General features: G+C 43.8%; 1 protein-coding gene across 6 annotated transcripts in view; it reads left to right on the forward strand.

The window, feature by feature from the left end:
* LOC134944764 (sodium channel protein type 2 subunit alpha-like) overlaps positions 1-21,321 on the forward strand; it is a 419,840-nt gene that overhangs the window by 204,566 nt on the left and 193,953 nt on the right. For all 6 annotated transcript variants that reach the window (XM_063933615.1, XM_063933612.1, XM_063933610.1 and 3 more), the window contains 2 exons: positions 852-1,090; positions 12,160-12,333. In XM_063933615.1, the coding sequence (XP_063789685.1) occupies positions 852-1,090; positions 12,160-12,333 (413 nt within the window). The remainder of the gene's footprint in view (positions 1-851; positions 1,091-12,159; positions 12,334-21,321) is intronic.

Raw genomic sequence — 21,321 nt, forward strand, 5'->3', positions numbered from 1 at the left:
CCTTAAAATACTTCTACAACTACAAATGTCTACAAGAGTCTAACCAGTGACGTACGGTCAGGGTAGGCAGGGAAGACAGAGTCTTACCTGTTATATTCCAGTATATGCCAGAGCTTTCACTGTGAAGGTTATTGGAATAATACAAAGATGATATTTGGAACTTAGAAATACCATCTTTGTATTATTCTAATTATTTAAATAGTCAACACCAAATCATATATGTGTTTGTGTGTAAATCTGACAATGATATTAGCCAATGCCCCCCCAGACATTGACCTCACTGCACTCCATTGAGTCTAAGTAAATACGTAGTATGGATGGTGTCATGGTTAGCATTACTGCCCCACAGCACTGAGGTCATGAAATCGATTCCCACCATGGTCCTGTGTGGAGTTTTTGTATATTCTCCCCGTGCTTGCGTGGGTCTCTTCCAGGCACTCCGGTTTCCTCAATCCAAAAATATACAGTACTTGTAGGTTAATTGGCTCCCAGTAAAGTTAACCCTAGTGTGTAAGTGTGTGCATGTGGCAGGGAATATAGACTGTAAGTTCCACTGGGGCAGGGACTGGTATGAATTGACAAAAACATCTGTACAGCGCTGAGGAATATGTGTGCGCTATACAAATAAATAAACAACTGGTAATAATAAATAAGCAAAGGAACAATGGTTTGCCAACTATCACCACCTGTTGGCCCCAAGTAATACTGCAGCCACTTTTTTATCCACCTTCTTATGCAGTAAGGGGAGATTCTAGACACTGCTCCCAAAAAAGCGCAGTGGTATAAAGAAGTATTTCAATATTAGCGAGACTCATCGTAATTGAACTTTTTTTTTCTTACCTATTCCACAGAATTGGAAGAATCCAGGCAAAAATGTCCGCCATGTTGGACCAAATTTGCTAACACCTACCTAATATGGGACTGCAATGACACGTGGCTGAAAATAAAAAATGTTCTTAATATAATTGTAATGGACCCATTTGTTGATCTTGCTATTACAATCTGCATCGTTTTGAACACATTGTTTATGGCAATGGAACATTACCCCATAACTGAAGAATTTAATAACGTGCTCACTGTTGGAAATCTGGTAAGTCATCATTTTACAACTAATGAGCATATTGATTGGCTAAATGTTTTCCTGTGTGATCAGTTTTCTGCAATGCATTTTAAGTGGGGCATGGTGCAACTATTGAGTGTTTCTGTAGGTTTTTTTTTTTTCCTTTTTTTTTTTCCAGCTCGATAGTTCAGGCTCAAATTTATAATAGCTCAAATCGTAAAGGAAGATATTATTTAGCCACAGAAAACATAGATTATATCCATAACTTGAAATACTGTTGGAAGATGTTACCACTAACCTAGAAAAATGGCATAGGAATAATAAAATGCATGAACCAATAGAGCCACAGTTCACAATATGATACAGTGCCTCCAATCCACATTATGCTACAAGACCTGTGCCCCAAGTTCACATTATAACACACAGTGCCCCAGTTTATGTTATCCCACAGTGCCCCCAGTTTACATTATGCTATAGCAACCCCAGCTCACATTATGCTACAGTGCCTCCAGTCCACATTATGCTACAAGACTGTGCTCCCAGTTTACATTATGCCACACAGTGCTCCTAGTTCATATTATGCCATAATGCCCCCAGTTCATATTATGTCACACAGAGATCCCAGTTCATATTATGCATCCCCACTGTTTTTCACTTCCCAGTATTCTCAAGTGTTGGACCCCACAAGCTGCAGCAGGATCTTAGAAGGAGCATCTTCTGTGCCATGACCATATCAATAGTGCTGCATGTGACCTTCTTTTTCCTCCTCCTTGTCCCTCCCAGTTGGCTCCTCTTGACCACACTGACAGTGTTGCTTGTCGTGGCACCATTTGTAGCAGCCTGTGTTTTGCCCTCCGCCCAACCCTCGGGCCAGACCGATGTTGGTGATTTTGTTTTTTGTGGGTCCCCTCAGCATGTGGAGGACCTTGGGTTCTTGCCTCAGCTCCCCTTTTATTTTTCCTTTACTAATTAAAATCTTACAACAGAAGTCACGTTCTATATGTCCAGGTATTGCCAGTTGAGGGCCTGAGTCAAATAAAATTGTGACTGCGTCTTTTTCACCAGCGCAACTGTAAATAAATGCTAATGCCGCAGCTGCTGAGTTTGTACAGACACCCACTGGTTAGGGCTGTAATCCGCCACTTGCATACATCAGTCGCGCCATTGGACATCTGAACAACTGTATGGTTGCACAGAATGTCCGCTTCAACTTGACCGCTAAGACCCATTGCACTTGAATCTTAGACTAGCCACCCCTCAGTTACCCCCTATAAAGGCCCGCTGACTGTCGATATCCCTGTGTCCCTATCTTCACTGCGAACCCCATCGATAAACCATCATGATGCATGCTCAGTACAAAAACATTGGGCAGCTGTGCACACATCAGCTTTGCGTCCACCTTTGAATGGGCCCTGAATAACTAAACATGCTCAGAAGAGTAGAGCAGGGGTCACAGGGCAAAAGACCAGCATCACTGACCCCGATCACAAATTTGGACCTTAAACTGGATACACACTAAGCAACATATTGTACGATATATCGTCCCGATGCTTATCAGATTGAAATATGATCCACATCGCATAGTGTATACCGCGATTGTGCATTCACGGCTGTTGTTAACGACCTGTTCCATCTGATGTTTTGCGTGTCAGATGGGCCAACACTGCGAACGACAGCTTTCAGTTAAATGCGGAATGTACCGATATATCACGATAATGTACTATATATCGTGCAGTGTGTACAACGGAGTGATATATCGGTACATCGCGCCTGCCCGTCGCTGGGACTCCATCGTTTAGTGTGTACCTGCTTTACTATTTTGATGTTTTTTTTCCTTCACTGGATAGCAAGTGAAAACAGAAATATATTTTTATTTATAGAATAATTACCAAGTGTCTTACAACTGTAAAATGATTAAGAAAGGCAATTATTGATCTAAAGGTTTAACATATTGCAAGTGTTGCAGTAAATGTGTGCACAGTTCTGACTATGCAGAATGCATCCAGCTGAGCTGTGCAGAACTGAAGACATTTAGGTGTCTATTATTGAAGAGAACCACGTACAACAGTAATAATAAAGGCCTCATTTGCATTGCAATGGAAAGTCTATTCAAAAACTACAGAGATGTTCATTTTGTGTACATTCCTAGGCAAAGACATGGTAATCTTGGTTGTTTAGTATGTTTTACGTTGTCATTTATTATTATTTTTGTTCCCACTTGTAGAAACTATACATTTTGTAAAATCATTTACAGTATGTAACCCTTTCCCTTTCAGAGACATTGGGGGTAAATTTACTAAGAATCAATTTGGGATTTTGCAGTGCTGTCCAGTGATCCACTGATTTACTAAATGCAAAACCAAAGGAATCCACCGCCAGTCCAGACTTTAGAACACAGTTGAACATTAGTTCACCATCAATGCTTTTTACATTAGAAGGGATATATTTACTAAGGTTTTTAGAAGTGAAAATGTTGCCCATAGCAACCAATCAAATTCTAGCTATTATCTTCTAGAAGGTGCTATGGGCAACATCTCCACTTCTGAAAACCCGCACTTTAGTAAATATACCCCTAAGATTTATACAGTAGAAATCCTGGATTTACTAAGCTGTGGGTCTAGATCCTACTGCAAAACTGATGGCAAACACACCCAAACAATGGAGTAGCTATTGAGAGGAGAGTTCATATCAAGCACTGCACATATTATCAATAGGATCTTTGCAGGCTTTGGTGTAGATAAAAACTAAAATATACGGGTCCCCCAAAATGATCACCAGCCCTAGGCCTCTTAGTGTACGGGATCCCGACAGTCTTGATGCAGGCGGTCAGAATACTGACAGTGGCATCCCGTGGGTCAGAATCCTGACACTTCTTTGTAATACCGCATTCACATCGCAAATGCCGGATCCTACCCGGTAAGACAAACGTGTACTTACCGGGTGGGATCCGGCATTTGCGCTCCTCTGCTGGCTTTCCGACCCGGCAATATACCGGGTCGGTTGCCATAGCAGCAAAGGGAGCAGCAGCAGCAGGGGCGGGGGTGGAGGCGGCGCCGGGAGATGAGCTCATCTCCTGCGCCGCCTCTGCCTATGCTGTGAAAGGGAGCCAATTCGCATCGGAACGGCTCCCATTCACACTGCGCCTGACCCTAATCAACCCGGTAAGAACCCTTCTTTTTTACCGGGTTGAATTACCGGGTCAGGCGACCCGCTAATTCACAATTGGACCTTTCACATCGCACACGGACCCGTTTCGACACGGCAATATGCCGTGTCGGTACCGGGTTTTCAGTGCGATGTGAAAGGGGTATTAAGTTAACTAACCCTATCCCTTACCCTAACCCCCCCTTCCGCAGCCTAACCCTAACCCAACCCCTCCCCCCGCAGCCTAATCCTAACCCTCTCCCTAGTGACTAACATTACAGTCATACTTATGGCATTCTGACTGACAACTTTTCGGCATCGGGATTCTGACAGGCGTCGCAATCTCAGCGTCAGGATTCTGAACGCCGGCATTGTAATTGTGGGGGTTCCAACTACATGCCCAATATTTAAATAAAGACACCCTCACACCCTTTGTTCCCTATTTTATCACTTCCAACTCCATGGAAAATTATTATTTTTTGGTTCATGTAGCAGCCACAATTTTGGCAACACAGGAAAACCAATGCTACTGCTCCTTCAGGAGCCTCATCTCAAATGTCACTCAGGAACACTGTCTATAAGAATGAATGGGACCACCCTGCTATAGTTTTACCAGCCCTGGCTGGTTCAGCCTATTGAAAAGTATAGAGGACCCATGCCATTTTGCCCCTATTTTTCAATATCAACCTAGACTTGTTATCATTATTTTGTTGTATTCCGGTGTTTTGCCATGCTTACATCAAAGCCTGCAGTGATTTTTTAAATCTGCACTGTTTAGCGGCTGATTCTTAATGGTTTGTCATTGGGTTTGCAGTGACATAGGGGTCTTCAAAACCGAAAGGTATGTGGCGGATTTTAAATGACAGTCAGAATCAATGCTTAGTACTATAAATCCTGTTACTCTAGACACTATACTGTCATGGATGGATGCCTGTTGGTTTTGAATTGACAGCAAAACCGATGCTTTGTAAATTTACTTTACTTTCTTTTAATGCTTATCACTGCTTTGGTAATGTTAGAGCTTCTTATGGTGTTTTTTGTGCCTTTGTGATACACGTGCTTACAAAAATGTACCTCTAGCATACATAAGTGCATGTACATATTCCAGTGTTAGAAATTGCCCCATACAATCAGAGTGTGCATCTGGCAATGGGCAAAGAGGAAAGAGCAAAATGGTCACTTGAAAGTTCTGCTTACTACCACTTTAGGGCCACCATTTAATTTAAATTAACAAACCGGTGCTTTGGTGTTTATGCCTAAAAACTTTTAGGACGTTTATTAACCCCTACTGTTACAGAAACACTAAAATCAATATCTTGCTTCGCAATCAGGCCCTGATTAAGAGTTCCTGCTGTCCTAATGTTTACGTTCAAATTCAGCATCTTGTTACTTTCAGTAGCCTTTATTGCAATCTCATTGTAGCAATCTGGCATATCACCGCCTCTAAGACATTCTGCAAGCTTGAGACAATACAGAGAACATCCTAGCAACTGTAATACAATACAGAGTGTTCCCAGTGTCCATCATACAATTCAGAGAGCATTACAGTGGGACATACAATATAGAGAGAATTTCAGTGGCCACCATGTAGCACAAAGAGCATCTTAGTCACCATTATACAATACAGAGAGCATTTTAGTGACGTTATAATAAAGCATTTTGATGACTGCCACACAAAATTATTCCTTTATAATTAAGGGTGACATTTACTAAGCAGTGATAAGAGTGGAGAAGTGAGCCAGTGGAGAAGTTGCCCATGGCAACCAATCAGCACTGATGTACCATCTATAATTTGCATACTATAAAATTATACAGAGCTGCTAATTGGTTGATGGGGCAACTTCTCCACTGGCTCACTTCTCCGCTCTTATCACTGCTTTGTAAATGTCCCCCTAAGTATTCAGAAGAAACTGTTTCCAGCATAATTATAACAACCCTCTTCAACATATTGAGGAGTTCATAGGCAGGATCACAGTCCTATGGAGGGAAACGGTCCTGCCACCACAAGCAAAGGGGCGACAGGATGTCAGAGTGGAGGAAGGGGCCCTGCACTGTAGCGATAGGCTGCATACCCTACACAAGGAGTGACACAGCACTTCATTTCAGTGGCTGCACACCAACTGACCACTTCCCCCCTGCAAAGTAAAAAAACAAACACATCACACAGCAGACCAATGAAATGTTCCAGTAAGGCCAAATGGGCAGCTCACCACTGCTGACACACCCCAAGCCCCGACACCCTGGACTGCAGCCAGATCAGCCTATTGTATTATCAGGCACTGTTTGAAGTGGCTGAGGTCACCTTTAGCTATATAACATGTATCAAAACAGAAGTGCTTACTGGCAGATCTTGCAGCTGGCTTGTAAAACTGCTCCTGTGCACTAAGGAGTGAAGAATATCAATGAAAAGCAATTCATTTAATTGTCAATGAAGAATGTAATAACAAAGTGTACTTTTATATCACAAGTTCATTTTGCACCATTAAATGGATTTACAATTTAACAATTTATTCCCACAATTTTGGGACATATATAAAATTGTACTAAAATCAGATATTTGCAGTCCTTTACAAAACATATAATTAGCATCTGACCAGTGCTGATTTTCTACACAATTACCTGTAGAATAGTTTTTATAAAATAACAAATCTTTTTATTCATGCACTTTTAATGCAAGAAAGGGACAGTCCCTTAGAGAGATGAGCTAGGCAAGGACTGGAGCACCATAAGGTAGGCACAGTTTATGGCCATGATATAGATACAGTCAGGAAGATATTCATAATGGTACAAACATCGCTGGCCGGGACTGCCTGTTATCTTTCTTCCATCCTGCCTCTACTTTTAACAGCCATCTGCTGAGGACTTGCCCGGAGGAGACATCGGGTGCCTCTAACATACTACATTACGAGAAGAATTACCTAATACCCTTGAGCCGTTCAACCAGTAAGCAACATAATGCGGCATGTTAAAAATCTCCAGTTCACTGATTCTGATGTTTTTAGGGTCACAATTAGCAAATGAAGGGTTTCCAACATGTTGGATTTTGCTGATCCCCCCCCCCCCCGACCCAGGCATCGGGAGAACGGCGATTTGGCCCAATAGCTGCTTGATGTATCATCCCCTTTAGCCTACAAGAGTCTGTTCAGCATGAGAGAGATACTGGCTGAAGCCATTTATTGAATATATACCAAAAAGTTACAAACAACAAAGTTGTACTGTATGTAGCTTACAAGCTCATTAGAATTAAGCCGTTGCGTCCCAGGCTAATGCTGTAATGCCATAAAGGATTCTATGAATGGTTTTGAGTTTGATCCAGATAAATGTCATAACTTCTCTGGATTATCCAGAATTCTCTACAAAAGTTTTCAATTCCTGATCTGCCAGCAAAGATCTTCATCTGTGTTTCATCTCTCTAAACTAAAGGCATGAAAAATTAATATACTGCAGTGCACTTCATACGCCATGTAATTAGCAACTGCACTTTGGCTGAAGTTGTCAGTCGTATTGTTTATTCTCGTTTTCGCATACTTTGAAAAAATAAATTATTAAATAGATTGTCATTTAGTGCGCTACCTCTGCAGATACCCACACGACAGATCTGCACATTTATTACACTTGCCTTTTTATTTCTGTCAAAACTGGGAGGGTTTTCTGAACACATTTTACATTATTTTGTATTTATTTACAAAAGTGGTGATACAATAAAAATAAAATATATGTGCTTCAAATTAATGAATAAAATACTTAAATCTAAATATATCTGTATAGCAACCAATCATATTTCCATTCATCCAATGGGTGCTTGCCAGACTAATGTAAACAAACTTGATTGACAGCTTTAACTTCATTACCAAAAATAGGCTATGATTATAAAATCTTTCCCAAAGTTTTCCAAGTGTTTTGGATCCCAGACAGGCCTGACAGCATGTGAATTAATCACACTGTGGCAGAAATTAAACATGGTCACATAACATGCTAAAGTCACGCATGGGGGATTGGAAGCAACAAAATGTGATGATGAAAAAGAGGGGAAAGGAAAAAACAAGTGAGACTATGGGCAGGCCATTGTATTGGGGGGTGAAGCCACCGGGGCAGGGATGGCAACCTTCCCATCACAGAATATGTTGCTATGGTGCAAGCTGCCACTTTGTGGTCCTGTATGTAGAGGGAGGAGCATAGTTGTGGTAACGTAGTTGATGTGTATGGTTATGCCTAAAGCCTCTATCCATCCCCAGAGCCATTAGGGGCGGGGGGAGGGAGGGGGCAGTCCTAATTTTTGTAATTGAGAATGTTGGGAGGTACTCACGAGTGTTCATAGTATTACATGATTTAGTATTACATTATCCCCATAATATGTGTTTTAAGCAATTAAGGGACTGACGTAGATTTTTTTTGAGTGAAATATACATTTTGGTATATAACATCTCCATCCATAAGCAGCTTTAGATGCAGTCGTCTTTTGACTTCTTGTACCTAGAGATGCAAAATATTGGAGACAGGAGTTGTGCGAACTTAAGCCAAGTACATTAAGGGCCTGTTCATGCAAATTCTATTTAGCCAGACCACATGCATTGATATTGATGAAGGCAGTCAGCAGCCACTGCTGTTACGCTAAGTGCATCTTTATCCATCCCACTACTGATACTATATATCAATTATTAATGTGGCTGCTACAATCTATTTGCATTATTTAATTGATATTTCCGGGGCAGGATAGCAGATTTGCATAGTACTTTTATTTTGAATTTCTATTTAAAAGTATTTTACATGGTAAATGGGACTTCAGCATTTATTAATAACACTGTCCAGATACAGACAGGCTGTCATATGTGTATGACACGGTGTATAAATTGTGAACTGTAACTTTAGCATTTACTAATAATGCTGTCCAGGCCACATGTCCTGGCATAAACCAAACCAGGTGCATATGATTGTGTTTTATCCTCATCCAACATCATCCTAGTACTAACATTCCTCATACCCCTAGCCTCAGTATGCCATGCAGCGTGAACATAGCGACTGTAAGCAAAATTTGCATCTTTTTTTGCACCACAGACGCAGCAGAACACCACACAGTACCAGATACATAGGGCTGTGACTTTAACCGCACAGGAATTAGTTTAAAATATGTACAAAGTCGCAGATGAAGCACAATGGAACTTGGAGTGGAAAAAAGCCCCGGCCGCTGCATTGTAGCACTTACACAGGGTATGGGTCGTTGGGTCGACCCAACTTAGGTTGACAGTCATTAGGCCGACCACTGTAGGTCGACATGCACTAGGTCGACAGGTCAAGAGGTCGACGTGAGTTTTTTTTTTCTTTTTTTGTTTTCTTCGGAAAGTGACGGAGAACCTCAATTAGTGCACCATGTCCCCTCGCCATGCTTTGGGTAAGGTGCCTCACTCCAATACCGCTGCGCTCGGCACAGGTTACCATTCCCAATTGTAGTCCACGTGGATCGTAAAGTATGAAAAAGTCCAAAGTTTATTTATTATTTTTAAACTCATGTCGACCTTTTGACCTGTTGACCTAGTACATGTCGAGTTTCACGGGACCTGACGCACTGAGAGGGGCTGTTTGGCACGACTGAAGACACAGTGGGGGTAATTCAGACCTGATCGCTAGAAAGCGATTTTTGTAGTGCTGCTATCAGATAGTCGCCGCCTACAGGGGGAGTGTATTTTCGTTGTGCAAGTGTGCAAACAGATGTGTAGCCGAGCTGTACAAACAGATTTTGTGCAGCCTCTGCGCAGCCCAGGACTTACTCAGCCGCTACGATCACATCAGCCTGTCCAGGACGGGACCGGAATTGACGTCAGGAACCCTCCCTGCAAACGCATGGACACACCTGCATTTTTCCAGACACTCTCTGAAAACGGTCAGTTGACACCCACAAACGGCCTCTTCTTGTCAATCTCCCTGCGATCGCCCGTGCGAACGTATATGTCACACAAACCCTTTGCTGAGCAGCTATCAGCTTTGTAACCATGCGACACGCCTGCGCATTGTGGTGCATACATATGGACCTGATCGCACGCTGTGCGAAAACGCAGCCTAGCGATCAGGCCTGAATTACCCCCAGTGTATTAGGAAACATCTGTAGCATACACCTTGTGCACATTCTAACCTTGCAGAGCTGGAAGCACCCGTAAGATGCTTCTGTTTTAGACCCCTGGGGGCACGCATCGCTTGCAGTATACACACTGGGCGATGTTGTAATCAATATTGCTCAGTAGGGTAAAAATGAGCGATATTGTTGACAATATCGCCAGTGTCTATGCACCTTTAGAAGTGTGTGGTTGTCATTTAAATATGTGAATGCTATTTGCCTGTGGGGTAAACCCTGTTCCCAAAAAAGAGATGAAGTTGATTGTTGCTGATAAATTAGATCATTTATAATGCCTCGAACAGCTTCAGTATATCTTCCGTAGATTTCTGCCGATTTCTGAGCATGTGAAGCAAGATGGTGGCCTCGTAATTATGTCACATTTGGGCATGTTCTGTAAAGGGTAACACTTTTAAAGTGTCATGGTGTCCATATACTGTATTTACAATTATTTGTCAGGCATCTAGTGATGCCTAGAAGGGGGGATCGGCAAAATCTAACATGTCGGAAATCTTGGATTTTCCAATTCCGTCCCAAAATTGATTGGATTTGATGGGTCTGGGATTTTTAACCAATCTCATTTCTGGTGGATTGACGATAATTGGAGTCTGACGACTGGTGAATCAGATCGTGGATCACCACTGGTAAAGTGGGCCAGGTAGATATATGGCCCACATTAGGCTATCTCCAACTCCTCATGATCTTCTAAAAAACAGTATTGATAGATGAAAGCTGGGGGGATGGATTTGAAGTGCAACCTTTAACTATTTTTACATTTTCCTCACAATACTGTGGCATTTTACAATGTGGCTGGGCCACAGTCATTGTGGTCCCACCCTTTGTTGTTCAAAGCCATGTATTTTATAGTAGAGGCAGGCTAGGATGTCACAATTAAATGCGAATCACATCATCCAACTTCCAGTCTGGAAGTGGGTGGGATCAGAAACTGGACATCTTTTTCGGGAGGTTGGGAAGGAGCCTTCCCAAATTACTAGAATTTCCAGGTGAGTTGGCAAGCATGCCTAAAGGTGGGTACACACTAGTGGTTGTGCTCGGTGAGTGACATCGCCTAGTGTCGTGTCCCCCCCCCCCCCCCCCTTCCCGGGCTGGGCCGCCCGACAGGCATACACACTGTGCAATATCACTAGCGATATCGCACAGTGACGTCATGTCGCAGCCAGCCGGAGCATGCAGCTTTGGATGATGAGTCCAAATTGAGCTGCAAGCACGGACGAGGGTTGTTTCATTAATTTGTTTACAGCGTACACTCTAGTCGATATAGTAAACAACGTTGCTCAGGAAGGGTCAAAATGAGCAACGTCATTTACTTTATCGACTAGTTTGTACAGGCCTCTACTTTGATTGCCTGTATTTCCTAAATACAATATAAAATGTTGTGCTTCTACTTGCAAGGTCATCAGCAAGACTGCACCAACATATACCTCTTCACTTGTCTCAAAATATCTCCCAATTTGACCCCTCCACTTTGGAACAACTATCCAGATGGCCAATCATGTCCCTGCATACCTCACATGTATTTCCATAAGATCTGTAGTGAGATTGGTCCCTCGTGTCTTTGTTCTTTAATACAATACATTTCTGGCCAAAGGCAGGTTTTATACTTTAAAGCTGTGATATGCGTGACTACCCAAAAACTCCAAATTCTGAAACCTGGACAGCTCCATATTCTTATTGTACTTATTGTTCTTCATGTTTTGATATTTGCTTTAGATGTTAGGACAAATATTTAGGGAATAAAAAAATGTATGACTTGGGGTATCCTTATTAATTGTCCATATATTGATAAATGTTGGAAATATATGTAATTACATATCATCTTCTCCTTTAGGTCTTTACGGGTATTTTTACAGCAGAGATGGTGTTCAAACTGATTGCTCTCGATCCGTATTACTATTTCCAAGTGGGCTGGAATATATTTGATAGTATTATTGTTAGTCTCAGCTTGATGGAACTTGGCCTTTCAGATGTAGAAGGATTATCAGTTCTACGATCCTTCAGATTGGTAAGTGCACAGTTATATATACAAATCAATAAAAGTAATATTGTGGAAGCATGGACTCTTATAACTGTTATGATTTATGCACAAATGTCCTTACTGCTAAGTCATGTGATGTTGTTTGAAGACAGATCCAGAATAAATGATTGCAGTTAAACATAAAAATACAACATTGGCCCTCATGCAGCATGGATTGCAATTGCAAAGCTGCTCACAGAAGATTTGCAAATACAATCCATAGCAATGCAAATGCAGTAGGAGGTGTATACACACCTCTTTCCTGCATTTGTGATCACAGCGTTGCGACCGCGTCGCAACCTGGGATAAAAAAATTGTGACAGCTTACTCATGTGATGTAGTCCGTGGCCTCGCCACTCCCGGAAGAGGGGGGCCCATCCCTTTCCCCGAACGTGCTCTGCCTGTCAATCAGGCAGAGGTGCTCATATTACTACGATGCGATTGCAGGACTCATTCTGCAATGCACATTATTGGGAAACTACACAGGGGATTGCAGAAGTGATACAACCTTTATAATCCCCAGAGTCCCTTTCATTGTTGCTTTAGTGCACACACATACAGTACTGTAAAAGCTCATAATAAGAGATCTTTATTTGATTTTGCAGACATACCTTAATGGTTTTATATACACAGTAGATCTTAGGTTTTCTTTTAAATTGTTGTCAAACTTTTTTTTTCTGTTTCACTGTGTATTTTGGAAATGTAAATAGAGGACTGAATTAGAGATGAGCGGGTTCGGTTTCTCTGAATCCGAACCCGCCAGAACTTCATGTTTTTTTTCACGGGTCCGAGCGACTCGGATCTTCCCGCCTTGCTCGGTTAACCCGAGCGCGCCCGAACGTCATCATGACGCTGTCGGATTCTCGCGAGGCTCGGATTCTATCGCGAGACTCGGATTCTATATAAGGAGCCGCGCGTCGCCGCCATTTTCACACGTGCATTGAGATTGATAGGGAGAGGACGTGGCTGGCGTCCTCTCCATTTAGATTATAAGAGACTGAGAGAGATTTACTGGAGCTGACTAGGAGGAGTACTGTTACTGTAGAAGTGTAGAGACTGAGTGGAGAGAGTTTACTAGTGAGGACAGTGCAGTTTACTTTATAATCCGTTCTCTGCCTGAAAAAAGCGATACACAGCACACAGTGACTCACAGTGACAGTGACATACCATATCTGTGTGCACTGCTCAGGCTCAGGCCAGTGTGCTGCATCATCTATTATCTATATATAATATTATATATATCTGTCTGACTGCTCAGCTCACACAGCTTATAATTGTGGGGGAGACTGGGGAGCACTACTGCAGTGCCAGTTATAGGTTATAGCAGGAGCCAGGAGTACATAATATATTATATAGTGAGTGACCACCAGACACACAGTGCAGTTTATTTAATATATCCGTTCTCTGCCTGAAAAAAGCGATACACACAGTGACTCAGTCAGTCACATACCATATCTGTGTGCACTGCTCAGGCTCAGGCCAGTGTGCTGCATCATCTATATATATTATATATCTGTCTGACTGCTCAGCTCACACAGCTTATAATTGTGGGGGAGACTGGGGAGCACTACTGCAGTGCCAGTTATAGGTTATAGCAGGAGCCAGGAGTACATAATATTATATTAAAATTAAACAGTGCACACTTTTGCTGCAGGAGTGCCACTGCCAGTGTGACTAGTGACCAGTGACCTGACCACCAGTATATATAATATTAGTAGTATACTATCTCTTTATCAACCAGTCTATATTAGCAGCAGACACAGTACAGTGCGGTAGTTCACGGCTGTGGCTACCTCTGTGTCGGCACTCGGCAGCCCGTCCATAATTGTATATACCACCTAACCGTGTTTTTTTTTTCATTCTTTATACATACATACTAGTTACGAGTATACTATCTCTTTATCAACCAGTCTATATATTAGCAGCAGACACAGTACAGTGCGGTAGTTCACGGCTGTGGCTACCTCTGTGTCGGCACTCGGCAGCCCGTCCATAATTGTATATACCACCTAACCGTGGTTTTTTTTTCTTTCTTTATAGTCATACTAGTTACGAGTATACTATCTCTTTATCAACCAGTCTATATTAGCAGCAGACACAGTACAGTGCGGTAGTTCACGGCTGTGGCTACCTCTGTGTCGGCACTCGGCAGCCCGTCCATAATTGTATATACCACCTAACCGTGGTTTTTTTTTCTTTCTTTATACATACATACTAGTTACGAGTATACTATCTCTTTATCAACCAGTCTATATATTAGCAGCAGACACAGTACAGTGCGGTAGTTCACGGCTGTGGCTACCTCTGTGTCGGCACTCGGCAGCCCGTCCATAATTGTATATACCACCTAACCGTGTTTTTTTTTTCTTTCTTTATAGTCATACTAGTTACGAGTATACTATCTCTTTATCAACCAGTCTATATTAGCAGCAGACACAGTACAGTGCGGTAGTTCACGGCTGTGGCTACCTCTGTGTCGGCACTCGGCAGCCCGTCCATAATTGTATATACCACCTAACCGTGGTTTTTTTTTCTTTCTTTATACATACATACTAGTTACGAGTATACTATCTCTTTATCAACCAGTCTATATTAGCAGCAGACACAGTACAGTGCGGCAGTTCACGGCTGTGGCTACCTCTGTGTCGGCACTCGGCAGCCCGTCCATAATTGTATATACCACCTAACCGTGGTTTTTTTTTCTTTCTTTATACATACATACTAGTTACGAGTATACTATCTCTTTATCAACCAGTCTATATATTAGCAGCAGACACAGTACAGTGCGGTAGTTCACGGCTGTGGCTACCTCTGTGTCGGCACTCGGCAGCCCGTCCATAATTGTATATACCACCTAACCGTGGTTTTTTTTTCTTTCTTTATACATACATACTAGTTACGAGTATACTATCTCTTTATCAACCAGTCTATATATTAGCAGCAGACACAGTACAGTGCGGTAGTTCACGGCTGTGGCTACCTCTGTGTCGGCACTCGGCAGCCCGTCCATAATTGTATATACCACCTAACCGTGGTTTTTTTTTCTTTCTTTATACATACATACTAGTTACGAGTATACTATCTCTTTATCAACCAGTCTATATTAGCAGCAGACACAGTACAGTGCGGTAGTTCACGGCTGTGGCTACCTCTGTGTCGGCACTCGGCAGCCCGTCCATAATTGTATATACCACCTAACCGTGGTTTTTTTTTCTTTCTTTATACATACATACTAGTTACGAGTATACTATCTCTTTATCAACCAGTCTATATATTAGCAGCAGACACAGTACAGTGCGGTAGTTCACGGCTGTGGCTACCTCTGTGTCGGCACTCGGCAGCCCGTCCATAATTGTATATACCACCTAACCGTGGTTTTTTTTTCTTTCTTTATACATACATACTAGTTACGAGTATACTATCTCTTTATCAACCAGTCTATATTAGCAGCAGACACAGTACAGTGCGGTAGTTCACGGCTGTGGCTACCTCTGTGTCGGCACTCGGCAGCCCGTCCATAATTGTATATACCACCTAACCGTGGTTTTTTTTTCTTTCTTTATACATACATACTAGTTACGAGTATACTATCTCTTTATCAACCAGTCTATATATTAGCAGCAGACACAGTACAGTGCGGTAGTTCACGGCTGTGGCTACCTCTGTGTCGGCACTCGGCAGCCCGTCCATAATTGTATACTAGTATCCAATCCATCCATCTCCATTGTTTACCTGAGGTGCCTTTTAGTTGTGCCTATTAAAATATGGAGAACAAAAATGTTGAGGTTCCAAAATTAGGGAAAGATCAAGATCCACTTCCACCTCGTGCTGAAGCTGCTGCCACTAGTCATGGCCGAGACGATGAAATGCCAGCAACGTCGTCTGCCAAGGCCGATGCCCAATGTCATAGTACAGAGCATGTCAAATCCAAAACACCAAATATCAGTAAAAAAAGGACTCCAAAACCTAAAATAAAATTGTCGTCGGAGAAGCGTAAACTTGCCAATATGCCATTTACCACACGGAGTGGCAAGGAACGGCTGAGGCCCTGGCCTATGTTCATGGCTAGTGGTTCAGCTTCACATGAGGATGGAAGCACTCAGCCTCTCGCTAGAAAAATGAAAAGACTCAAGCTGGCAAAAGCAGCACAGCAAAGAACTGTGCATTCTTCGAAATCCCAAATCCACAAGGAGAGTCCAATTGTGTCGGTTGCGATGCCTGACCTTCCCAACACTGGACGTGAAGAGCATGCGCCTTCCACCATTTGCACGCCCCCTGCAAGTGCTGGAAGGAGCACCCGCAGTCCAGTTCCTGATAGTCAGATTGAAGATGTCAGTGTTGAAGTACACCAGGATGAGGAGGATATGGGTGTTGCTGGCGCTGGGGAGGAAATTGACCAGGAGGATTCTGATGGTGAGGTGGTTTGTTTAAGTCAGGCACCCGGGGAGACACCTGTTGTCCGTGGGAGGAATATGGCCGTTGACATGCCAGGTGAAAATACCAAAAAAATCAGCTCTTCGGTGTGGAGGTATTTCACCAGAAATGCGGACAACAGGTGTCAAGCCGTGTGTTCCCTTTGTCAAGCTGTAATAAGTAGGGGTAAGGACGTTAACCACCTCGGAACATCCTTCCTTATACGTCACCTGCAGCGCATTCATAATAAGTCAGTGACAAGTTCAAAAACTTTGGGTGACAGCGGAAGCAGTCCACTGACCAGTAAATCCCTTCCTCTTGTAACCAAGCTCACGCAAACCACCCCACCAACTCCCTCAGTGTCAATTTCCTCCTTCCCCAGGAATGCCAATAGTCCTGCAGGCCATGTCACTGGCAATTCTGACGAGTCCTCTCCTGCCTGGGATTCCTCCGATGCATCCTTGCGTGTAACGCCTACTGCTGCTGGCGCTGCTGTTGTTGCCGCTGGGAGTCGATGGTCATCCCAGAGGGGAAGTCGTAAGCCCACTTGTACTACTTCCAGTAAGCAATTGACTGTTCAACAGTCCTTTGCGAGGAAGATGAAATATCACAGCAGTCATCCTACTGCAAAGCGGATAACTGAGGCCTTGGCATCCTGGGTGGTGAGAAACGTGGTTCCGGTATCCATCATTACTGCAGAGCCAACTAGAGACTTGTTGGAGGTACTGTGTCCCCGGTACCAAATACCATCTAGGTTCCATTTCTCTAGGCAGGCGATACCGAAAATGTACACAGACCTCAGAAAAAGAGTCACCAGTGTCCTAAAAAATGCAGCTGTACCCAATGTCCACTTAACCACGGACATGTGGACAAGTGGAGCAGGGCAGGGTCAGGACTATATGACTGTGACAGCCCACTGGGTAGATGTATGGACTCCCGCCGCAAGAACAGCAGCGGCGGCACCAGTAGCAGCATCTCGCAAACGCCAACTCTTTCCTAGGCAGGCTACGCTTTGTATCACCGGTTTCCAGAATACGCACACAGCTGAAAACCTCTTACGGCAACTGAGGAAGATCATCGCGGAATGGCTTACCCCAATTGGACTCTCCTGTGGATTTGTGGCATCGGACAACGCCAGCAATATTGTGTGTGCATTAAATATGGGCAAATTCCAGCACGTCCCATGTTTTGCACATACCTTGAATTTGGTGGTGCAGAATTTTTTTAAAAACGACAGGGGCGTGCAAGAGATGCTGTCGGTGGCCAGAAAAATTGCGGGACACTTTCGGCGTACAGGCACCACGTACAGAAGACTGGAGCACCACCAAAAACTACTGAACCTGCCCTGCCATCATCTGAAGCAAGAAGTGGTAACGAGGTGGAATTCAACCCTCTATATGCTTCAGAGGTTGGAGGAGCAGCAAAAGGCCATTCAAGCCTATACAATTGAGCACGATATAGGAGGTGGAATGCACCTGTCTCAAGTGCAGTGGAGAATGATTTCAACGTTGTGCAAGGTTCTGATGCCCTTTGAACTTGCCACACGTGAAGTCAGTTCAGACACTGCCAGCCTGAGTCAGGTCATTCCCCTCATCAGGCTTTTGCAGAAGAAGCTGGAGGCATTGAAGAAGGAGCTAAAAGGGAGCGATTCCGCTAGGCATGTGGGACTTGTGGATGCAGCCCTTAATTCGCTTAACAAGGATTCACGGGTGGTCAATCTGTTGAAATCAGAGCACTACATTTTGGCCACCGTGCTCGATCCTAGATTTAAAGCCTACCTTGGATCTCTCTTTCCGGCAGACACAAGTCTGCTGGGGTGCAAAGACCTGCTGGTGACAAAATTGTCAAGTCAAGCGGAACGCGACCTGTCAACATCTCCTCCTTCACATTCTCCCGCAACTGGGGGTGCGAGGAAAAGGCTCAGAATTCCGAGCCCACCCGCTGGCGGTGATGCAGGGCAGTCTGGAGCGACTGCTGATGCTGACATCTGGTCCGGACTGAAGGACCTGACAACGATTACGGACATGTCGTCTACTGTCACTGCATATGATTCTCTCAACATTGATAGAATGGTGGAGGATTATATGAGTGACCGCATCCAAGTAGGCACGTCACACAGTCCGTACTTATACTGGCAGGAAAAAGAGGCAATTTGGAGGCCCTTGCACAAACTGGCTTTATTCTACCTAAGTTGCCCTCCCACAAGTGTGTACTCCGAAAGAGTGTTTAGTGCCGCCGCTCACCTTGTCAGCAATCGGCGTACGAGGTTACATCCAGAAAATGTGGAGAAGATGATGTTCATTAAAATGAATTATAATCAATTCCTCCGCGGAGACATTGACCAGCAGCAATTGCCTCCACAAAGTACACAGGGAGCTGAGATGGTGGATTCCAGTGGGGACGAATTGATAATCTGTGAGGAGGGGGATGTACACGGTGATATATCGGAGGGTGAAGATGAGGTGGACATCTTGCCTCTGTAGAGCCAGTTTGTGCAAGGAGAGATTAATTGCTTCTTTTTTGGGGGGGGTCCAAACCAACCCGTCATATCAGTCACAGTCGTGTGGCAGACCCTGTCACTGAAATGATGGGTTGGTTAAAGTGTGCATGTCCTGTTTTGTTTATACAACATAAGGGTGGGTGGGAGGGCCCAAGGACAATTCCATCTTGCACCTCTTTTTTCTTTTCTTTTTCTTTGCATCATGTGCTGATTGGGGAGGGTTTTTTGGAAGGGACATCCTGCGTGACACTGCAGTGCCACTCCTAGATGGGCCCGGTGTTTGTGTCGGCCACTAGGGTCGCTAATCTTACTCACACAGTCAGCTACCTCATTGCGCCTCTTTTTTTCTTTGCGTCATGTGCTGTTTGGGGAGGGTTTTTTGGAAGGGACATCCTGCGTGACACTGCAGTGCCACTCCTAGATGGGCCCGGTGTTTGTGTCGGCCACTAGGGTCGCTAATCTTACTCACACAGCTACCTCATTGCGCCTCTTTTTTTCTTTGCGTCATGTGCTGTTTGGGGAGGGTTTTTTGGAAGGGCCATCCTGCGTGACACTGCAGTGCCACTCCTAGATGGGCCCGGTGTTTGTGTCGGCCACTAGGGTCGCTAATCTTACTCACACAGCTACCTCATTGCGCCTCTTTTTTTCTTTGCGTCATGTGCTGTTTGGGGAGGGTTTTTTGGAAGGGACATCCTGCGTGACACTGCAGTGCCACTCCTAGATGGGCCCGGTGTTTGTGTCGGCCACTAGGGTCGCTTATCTTACTCACACAGCGACCTCGGTGCAAATTTTAGGACTAAAAATAATATTGTGAGGTGTGAGGTATTCAGAATAGACTGAAAATGAGTGTAAATTATGGTTTTTGAGGTTAATAATACTTTGGGATCAAAATGACCCCCAAATTCTATGATTTAAGCTGTTTTTTAGTGTTTTTTGAAAAAAACACCCGAATCCAAAACACACCCGAATCCGACAAAAAAAATTCGGTGAGGTTTTGCCAAAACGCGTTCGAACCCAAAACACGGCCGCGGAACCGAACCCAAAACCAAAACACAAAACCCGAAAAATTTCAGGCGCTCATCTCTAGACTGAATGTATACAATAGTCATGTTATATTACTAATGCCACATTTTCTGTTATTGCTAGTTACTTGGTTCAGGAGAGGTGCCATTATTGTTTTTTTCTTGGCAATAACCACTTTGTCTTCTCCTAAAGTTCTCATGACAGTCTTATTAAGGTGCAAGGGGAAAACGCAGGATTTCTGGAGGGGGTTTCCGAATGTTTCCTTTTAGAGCTATTGTCGCTATCCCATGAATGATGCCTAATTAGCATGTAACAAGCTATAGTCTGCCCCATACAAAGCATACTTGCCTACCTGACCCTCTCCATGAGGGAGAAAATGCTCTGTTCCTGGACTTTCCTGGTAATGTATGATTGCCATCACCTGTGGTGAGCTAGGTAATTGATAAGAAAGGTGTTTCACCACAGGTGATGGCAATCATACATTACCAGGAAAGTCCAGGAACAGAGCATTTTCTCCCTCATGGAGAGGGTCAGGTAGGCAAGTATGATACAAAGTGCAGGTTATATATACAGTACTTCAGACACATGCAGGCCCAGTGATCTCAGTAAGTCACTTACCAGATTCTCTCCCTGGTGCGATGATTTAGCACTAAGATCCACAGACACACACGCATTTCAGACATGATAGGAAAATCTTCTACCAGTGGGCATGTGTAGCAGCGGGTTTGGTATGAGTCACCATACCGATGCCGGGATCTCGAGCTGTAGAATGCCGGTGGGGAGAAGGGGGGTGGGGGTGTGAGCGCAACAAAGCCCTTTGCAGGCTTAATAGCTACGCTCACCACAGGTTCTATTCCGACTCTATGGATGTTGTACACACCCACGAGTGGGAATAATCCCTGTTAGTCGGCATGCCGACTGTCAGGATTTTCAGGGGCCGGGATGCAGGCGTCGGTATTGTGATCGTCGGTCTCATGACTGCCAGTCACATAACTACATCCTATAGCAGCTATATTCCGCCTTTTATACTGCATGTGGTG

This window comes from Pseudophryne corroboree, chromosome 7 (assembly GCF_028390025.1).
Source record: "Pseudophryne corroboree isolate aPseCor3 chromosome 7, aPseCor3.hap2, whole genome shotgun sequence".
NCBI classification, from domain to species: Eukaryota; Metazoa; Chordata; class Amphibia; order Anura; family Myobatrachidae; genus Pseudophryne; species Pseudophryne corroboree.